The sequence below is a fragment of the Osmerus eperlanus genome, chromosome 3 (assembly GCF_963692335.1).
Source record: "Osmerus eperlanus chromosome 3, fOsmEpe2.1, whole genome shotgun sequence".
Lineage (NCBI taxonomy): Eukaryota > Metazoa > Chordata > Actinopteri > Osmeriformes > Osmeridae > Osmerus > Osmerus eperlanus.
Genome location: NC_085020.1, coordinates 8,465,848 through 8,474,688, shown reverse-complemented (window position 1 = coordinate 8,474,688; position 8,841 = coordinate 8,465,848). Strand labels below are relative to the sequence as shown.

Here is an 8,841-nt window from a genome sequence, read left to right as displayed (position 1 = left end):
CTGAAGCAGAATGAATAATCTACCTGCAGAAATAGCGACAAACACACTGGTCCATTGGCACCGAGGGAGGACACCCCGAGTCAAACCTTCCCTTTGTTTGACTTGGCGCATTAGAAGCTGCTTTATCTGAACTGGCCGCAGAAGAAATCACCAAGGCATGTTTTTTTTTTATGTATTCATGCGCACACAAATCGGTGAATCAAGATTAAGCTTTGAGCATGCGTTCCAGCTGTCCTGCAGCAGTCAATATCACTCACAGCCATGCTGTAATGACATTGTAAATGCAGATTAGCTATGAATATTTTAAAGAGGATTACTAAAAGCGGAAAGAAAAAGGGAAAAAAAACACAGAAATTAGCCCTTCAGCACAGCCTTACATGAATAGACCTTTAGAAGGTGGAGCTGAGCGTTCTCAGACAAGTTTGCCAACCTATTATTACTCTTTTATTTGTTCATCCCATTCACTGTAGGAGGGGGGGAAACTGGAATAAAACAAATCAGGGAATTGTCAGCTACTTTCAGAGAGAATAACAAGACACAGGCCAGAAATTATAAAAGGCGCAATTATCTTACTTTAATTCTTAACAGTGGTGGTAATGAGCGAGTCTTAGGGAAGATTACCCATATTTCCATTGTCATTCTAATTCTCCCCTGCTTTTGTGGAGCTCACAAAAGCGGAGGGGATGAAAGCGGGGGAAGAAGACGAGTGCAGCCGTCTGAGGAGGAAGAGAGACTCTGGAACACCCGAGCCATGCTGTCAATCACCATCGAGGCACCCCATCCACCCCTCCATCCTGCTCCGCCTCTCCTCTCCCACCCCGCCAAACTCCCAGTCGTTTTGAACCCTCAAAACACTTGTCAAAAGACCCTCTGCGGAGCCGAACAGCGGCTTGACAGTCTCCGGGTCTGTCTGAATGAGGACCGGGAGCGGCTCCCATTGTGAGAAGTGGCACTCGACAGACGCATGCGGACGTAGACATCTGTATTGTTCGTGCGAGTTCGAGTAAGCCTCTACGTAGACATCTGTATTGTTTGTGCGTGTTCGAGTAAGCCTCCGAGGTGCGGGTCGCAGACACGGCGTGTACGACATGGTGTTTGTACGAGGGGAAGACGATGAGGTTTCGTGCAGCGCTGAACTGAGCGGGGAGGCGTGCCGGAGAAAAGGACAGAGGCTGGGTTGTGTGCGGCAGACAGGCTGGCAGACAGAGGCCTGTACTGTACATGATGTGACACCACTTAGCTGTGGCTCTCCCTGTCTGTGTAAACCTGCCTTCTCCATGATGGAATACACGAAGAGGACATGGAGGAAGCCACATGGTGTTTCAGTAGCTGGGTGCTCTCTGTGGGTGGGCCTTCCTCTTAGTGCATTAGACATCCTAATTAAAACAAGGATAATTGATCTCACCGCTTAAACCCAATGCTCTATCCATCTAGGCAAACATTGGCTGATGTCATTTCCATTCTTCTTTTTTCCCACAAGTTTTTTTTTCCTCCCCAGACATTCCGTCCTGAAACAGGTTCATTTGACTTCCCTCACAACACAAAATATAAAGTTCTTCTCTTGAGATACAATTAAAAACATAGACACACACACACAGCCTCTTCGAAAAGCCCAGATCTAAGACAAACTGCAGGTTTTTAATTACAACTCATAGTCAGGGACAAGGAACGACAATGAGGCAAGACACGGTAAGAAGGATCCATTCTCTGACTCAGATGCTGATTATGGACCATGATGGATGACAACACATGATAAACAGACAGAAGAACACACAAAGAAAACCACCTCTCTGCCTCTGTAGGTATTGTCTAGCTCCCAGTAGGCTATATTCCAGGAAGTACATTTACATTTAGTCATTTAGCAGGCGCTCTTATCCAGAGCGACTTACAGTAAGTACAGGGACATTCCCCCGAGGCAAGTAGGGTGAAGTGCCTTGCCCAAGGACACAACGTCAGTTGGCATGACCGGGAATCGAACTGGCAACCTTCGGATTACTAGCCCGATTCCCTCACCGCTCAGCCACCTGACTCCACTACAAGTAGATGCAGTATACTTTGTACATACATTGCTGGCATTCTATTTACCATGTGATTAATTGTATCTAAATAAGGGGGACCACACACTGTACTAAACCACATATTAAATTTGAATTCAATTAAGACATTCTCAGAGTGGACATATTGATGGATAGCATTGCCGCCCCCACTGCATATGTGCCTGCCTCTGTGCCCATAGCGGGTCATGTGACATGAGAGAATGGAGATCTAAAGGTCAAATGAACCAAGGCTGATCAAACCTGCTGGACACTATGGCTAGATGGATGTTCTGCAGCCAAAACCCAGCTGTGCGTGCGAGGGGGTGGGTCTGCTGTGAACACTGGTGGGGACAAACATTCTTATCAGCCTACATACAGTATGTATGACATTGGTAGGGACACATACATATGCTAACACTACCCCTGCCCTGCAGTTAATTATAGTGTGTATGTGTGCATGTGTGTGAGTGTGTGTGTGTGTGTGTGTGTGTGTGTGTGTGTGTGTGTGTGTGTGCGTGTGTGTGTGTGTGTGCGGGTGTGTGGGTGTGTGTGTGTGTGTGTGTCAATGCATGCATATGCAATGGTGTGTGATCAGAGGTAGCAGGTTCCAACCGAAGTCTCAGCAGTGGAGTGAGGCCCTTCCGGAAGGAACAAAAAGGACCCAATGGCTCTCCAGCCTTCGCTGGCCTTTGCCTGCCAATGGAGGACATCGCCCCGGGAATCAAAGCATGCTATTCTTCAAGCAGAGTGCCAGAGATGAAGAGGTCAAGTCGGCTTTCAGGAAACAGAGGATATATGAATAACAGGCCTTTGTGCTGCGGGACTGTGTTGTTGTAAAGTATATTGTACAATGAAAGTGATAGAATTATTTGTAGCATTGATATAAAAATTTGAATACGCAAAATATTTTCACATGAATGTGAATTCAAAACAATATTTTCTCCAGCAAAACAAAGAACAATTTTGATGTTGTCAACTTTGCTTACAGGAATAGACTTTAAAATAATCAGCCCACCCTTACAAAATCATCAAAATCAACATGTTGACTGAGTGGACTGAGTGGAAATGGGTGGTAGTAAATTGGAGCAAATGCAGACATTCAGTAATTGCGAGATTCATTAATAAAAACTAGAAGAAAAAAAGACTGCAAAGCACGAGGGTTAGTGATCTTTGAAAGGTCTGGTGGCTTGTGTCAAAGGTGCGCTGTGGGACAGCCGAAGGCAGGCAATGGCAAATATGAACTGTTGAGGTAAGCTTCTCGCTTTACAAAACCTTATACCTGACATCCCAACCAGAGGATTTTTAAATTAAACACACACACATACACATGCATAAAGAATTACACAAATCCCCTGCGTAAACGATACGCGCACGCGCACTCACAACATGCAACTTCTACCACGGCATAAACAGAACGTGTTGTCGTGCAGGATTATACTGATAGGTTACGTTCAAGTGTTGACATGCTCAGTTTTAATTCCCCAGAGAATGTGTTTTATCTCTGGGTGACGACATTTCTCATCCGCGGTTTCCGTCTTCTCGCTGAGTTAAATCCATGCTAAACCGATGAACACATTTGAATTATCTGTTCTTCCACCCGCTTCTATTGCCTGTGTCACAACTGGTGAAAGATATTACCATTGTATTAAGTCAAGCATTTTAAAATACAGTTGGTTTCTTGAACTCAAGTATTATAGGCTATTATACAAAGAATAATCAGTTAACTCAGAGTAAACCTAATTATTGTTGATTGCTCCTTATTCATGCAGATAACCCAATTTAGAAATGCGTGCGTAACTCCAATTGCTGGGAGAGTAAAAATTATATATAAAGCTACACTTTTCCTGTACCTTTTTTAGAGAGAAATATGTGTTGCCTTCGAATACACGAAAAAAAAGTCATGCATTTTCACGCGCTTTATTGAACAACCAAAAGGCTAATAGGCTACAGTTTGTAGTTGACAAGGCGCTGGCGCAAGGAGGTTCGCGAAATAACAGAATCTGACATTCATTCAGTTGCCTGTTCATACAAATACTTTGTACAAGCGTATGTGTCATACCTATGCTACCATATCTGTTTGTTCAGGGTTTCTACGCTGTTCGGTACTTTTGATGCTGATGTCAATCCCACTACGACACATGTCAACTTTTTGGGGCAATTAACCTCCCCTCTATCTCTCTCTCTCTCTCTCTTTCTCTCTCTCTCTCTCTCTCTCTCTCTCTCTCTCTCTCTCTCTCTCTCTCTCTCTCTCTCTCTCTCTCTCTCTCTCTCCTCTCCCTCTTCCAGTCATCGTGCGTTTCAATCCAGCACACTATGTATTCTCAACAACGTGTCACTGATCTGTAACAGTTCATCTGTTTGATCTGACTTAATTGTCGGCTTACAGTAATCAAACTATGAATCTACAATAATGACAAAATAATATTTTGGTTACACTAATGGTAGTAGGCTAGTAGGCTAGTTATTGATCAGTGATTGGTAATGACAATGGTCATTAAGCCTGCCATTCAGAAAATCTTTGATCATCTTGAGTTTATTTGATCATTTTTTACTTTGGCCTTTCAGTTAAAGTGTCAAAGGTGCCTGAGAGAGCCAAAGTCAACAAAACGTTTCCAAATTGCCGGAATATGACTGAAGCCAAACAAACAAGCATAAAGCTCGACTGATTTTATGCCCACCCGCACCCCGAAGGAACTGCGTGAGAATAGCCTAATAAAGTATGAATTAACGAGGTTGACTGCCCTGACTGGTGTTTACTGTGTTCAAGGGACACGTGTGACGAAGATTCAATGCTCTCTATTCTCTCAAAATTCAACAAAGCCTCTCTCTGTGAGCAATAGCACGTTCTCGTCGGATATTCATTTTTTACAACAGAAAATTCATTTGAAAATAAACGAATGTACTTTCATAATAAAACATTGTGGTTGATATCTAAATGAACCTTTATTTTCAGAGATAATGGTTATTGGACAACAGATAGCCTACCAATCTGCATCTTTCAGTGGCGCGTAAAGGCTACTTATTCGCTGCGCAGCATTCATCCATTGAAGATCATGAATTGCCGAAATAAAGAAAACAAAATCCATCAAAATAACCGTGTAGGTCAAAATAGAAGGTCGAACTGGTCAAACTAACACAAATAAATGAATCCTGAACGTCGATTTCAGCAAAGAGCGACACTTTGTTACAGTGGGTGCGCACAGTTGTGACAACTGTACAAACACCTTGCGCACCAAGCACACCGTCAACCGCCACTCACCTGACTGTGAAGAGCTCCCACGAAACAACGCCGAAGTCAGGAGAAAGCCGAAGCAACACAGGGCAGATGCTTGCTTCATTTTGAGGATGTCTGTAACTCCTTTGATTCACATGTCCAGAAGCAAATCCCTATCTGCTTGGAAAAGATAAAACATAAAGCAGTCTACTTCAAGACTTTTGATTCTCATATGTTGTAAGTAGTCCAGCCGTCTTCGTCCAGTTATTGACCTCCAAATTATAGTCAAATATGTTTACACAAACAGATGCGTAGTACTCTCCACTGTGTTCTGTAAACGGGTTGTCAAAATAGTAAGACAATGTTCATGCCATTACTCTCGGAGTTGACTACGGTATGCAGCGGAGGCTCACGTACCGGAGACACACCCCCCTGTAAGTTGTTCTCCTCCTACAGTTTACATGATTGGTCAACTGTCCTGCTGATTATCATAAACCCTCCTTTTATACAAAGTAATTCAAATGTGTTACACCTGTCACACAGTAGCCCACAGATAAAAGGTTGTATTCGCTATTTATACAGTTAAAGTTAAAGATTACAATGAGCTCGAAAACATGTGCAGACTTTATGCAGCTGATTGCTATTCATAACCTACATTTAATAGTCATTCAGATCAATAATATGTTTTAGTAAACATTTCTGACTTGAATTCGGATACATTAAATTCAAATATCAAGAGACATTTGTAAGAGAGTGCAACTGTGATTGTTTCTAAAAGACATACCTGCCTGTTTCAACAACAGTCATATAATTCACCACCAGGGGGATGGGAGTATATACCTAGGGTAGGACGTGCCCTAACATCAGAAGGAATGCACTCACTTATAAGAAGCATGGTTTTACCATGCAATTTATATCTTTTACCTCATTTTCCAATCATCGTTGAGCCCACTGTAAGACTTTGAAAGTGGAAAGTTAGCAATTTTTCACAAGAGTCAGAGGGTCTGTTTTTTTCTGCTCGGTTGCAGAATGAATCATGCACTGAGCTGTTTGGCGCTTCCTCCCAGCGCCTGTAATACTGACCTCTCACCACATGGGGGAGTTGCTTTCTCACCTTAAGGGTCAACCACGCAGCAGCTGCACGCAGCAGCAGCAGGGGGGATGGAGGTGACTCAAGCTGCCACCCACTACTTTACTGACTCTCTAAATGACATTGGTACCTTATCATTGATACACTTTATTAAAAACAAGTTCAATGTGACAAGCTTTTAATATCAATGACAACACCAAATGATTAAGAAATATTAAAATAAGATTTGACGTTTATTGAGGGTTTTATTTTCGGATGAAAAAACCCATCTCAGTGCGTGTCATTTATAATATGTAATACTAAAATGCAATTTAGCAGCTTCATACTTAAAAATATCTATTTCATGATGCCGTTATCTTCTTAATGCTGTCAATTACATAATTTATTCCAGAGATTATGAAATGGAATACGATGAGATTTCATATGTTTGGTGAGGCTCCCCAAGTGCCTAGTGTGGAGCTAATCTAATACATAACTCCCTAGTTTGTTTAATGGAAGAGACTTTGCTGCATGACGCACGCCAATAAAGCTAAACTTCCACAGCCATTCTTCCTCATAATGATTCTGGCAGTTATGAAGCAACTTCATCATACTTCACAGAGTTAGCCTTACTGTTGCCTCACCACTAGCCATCTCCCCCATCACTGGAGGTTTGCTTTCTTTAACACAAACACACACCTGCACGTGTGTACACACTCATGCACGTGCACACAGAGAAAGAAACTAGTGAAATTCCAGAACATAGTGGATAGTGGATGCAACAAAAACAGGCATCACGAGCAGTTACATGGAGTAACACATTATATCTTCATGTCAACACAGATTTGTTTGGCCAATATTTGCATTTAATTACCAAATGTATTACTACATTAGTCATTTTCTCCACGTTGTTCCATTTAAGGATGTATACCCCTTTTTACCAGCAATGTCACAGAGAGCTTCACAGATGCGCATATCAACCTCAAACCTTCAAGGAAGACAAGGAAAAACACCCAGAAAGACTTACAAAAATGTAAGAAACCCTGATAGTGGGAATTCAGTGAGGGATCCCATCCTCCAGAAACAGTTGGTGAAACAGAGAGGTGCGGACCATATGCTGTTTAGAATTATGCAGACATGGAGAGAAAAGTAAATAATATGAAAGTGAGTGGATGGTGAGTGACCGTAGCAGTTCCTAGTGAATGATGCCTATACCTATCACTGGCAAACCCTTTCAACACAACTTCCCAGACGAATAACACAAATGTCTGTTGGATTCGGAGAAGGATTCCTGTTTAATGCAAATGCATTGAGGCAGGACGTTTTTGGAAGCATCTGTTACTGTCCAACAGCTCAATTTCATCTGACGAGAAAAGGGTTGGATGGGTAAGGCTTTTATAGTCTGTAAAATGTCTCTCTATGGAGCTTCAGACCTCAGTCACCCAAACTGACCTCCACAACCTTGCTTCATTTCAGCTCTTTTTGAGGGATTCTGAAAAAACGTCGTGAGTGACGGTGAAAGGTAAGAGACAGCCTCGATTCCTCCAGCCAGCGCCCCTGATGGCCTCGCAGGGGTTACGGCTGCCCTCAGAGTCAATGTGGAGACCGGCTCACTGAGCAATAAGCAGCATTGCAGCGTTACACACACATGATTACGTGGGCACTCTCTCTGCGAATGACTCTCATCAGAAGTCACTGAAGAACTCAGTGAGTGTGTAATTGTTTCGCATTAGGAGGAGATGTTGGCTGCCATCAGATCCCTTCCCGCCGTCACATTTGCTGACGAATGCTCTGTGTCCAGTCAGTGAAGCAACTTCCTTCCGACTGCAGCCGCTGGGTTGTGGCTGAATTGCTCAGGACCCCCAAAAGCCCACAGCCATTCAGACATTGCAGCTGGCTGGCTGTATATGCGGAGTCGACAACTTGTCATTGACATGGTGGCAAGGGAAGGAGTTGGAGAGATATAAACAGGAGCATATTAAATAAAGGCATGAAACTTAAGATCAATTTGACGAATGTAACGTGTCAGTCGTTAGTATATGTTCATGTTCAACTGTACCTCATCCCAATATGACAGTAAAGATTCAAACCACGTCCACCTCATGTTGCTGTGTGTATGTCTGCTAGCCCTGGCCCTATCTTATGCCATCCCTCCAAGGTCAGCCTAACGGGAGTGAATAATTGTGAGCATGTGCCCCTGTGAAGGTGTGGTAAATTGGATATCTTACGTTGCAAATGATGGGTTGGTCAAACGAACAGACAAGGCCAGCTGTGTGAAGTGAGACTCGTGGATGAGATAGAGGGCTATGTTGAAGTTGTTACAGTAATGATCTGGCTTAGCTCTCTCTTTCTCTCTCTCTCTCTCTCTCTCTCTCTCTCTCTCTCTCTCTCTCTCTCTTCTCTCTCTCTCTCTCTCTCTCTCTCTCTCTCTCTCTCTCTCTCTCTCTCTCTCTCTCTCTCTCTCTCTCTCTCTCTCTCTCCTTCGTTGCATTGCATGTGGACCATGATTGTGACATGTTTTT

General features: G+C 43.1%; 1 protein-coding gene across 1 annotated transcript in view; it reads right to left on the bottom strand.

Annotated features, from left to right (window-relative positions):
• LOC134017420 (receptor tyrosine-protein kinase erbB-4-like) overlaps positions 1-5,629 on the bottom strand; it is a 182,002-nt gene extending 176,373 nt beyond the window's left edge. The window contains 1 exon segment of the mRNA XM_062457003.1: positions 5,296-5,629. Within this exon segment, the coding sequence (XP_062312987.1) occupies positions 5,296-5,374 (79 nt within the window). The 5' untranslated portion in view covers positions 5,375-5,629.
• Positions 5,630-8,841: the final 3,212 nt, after the last annotated feature.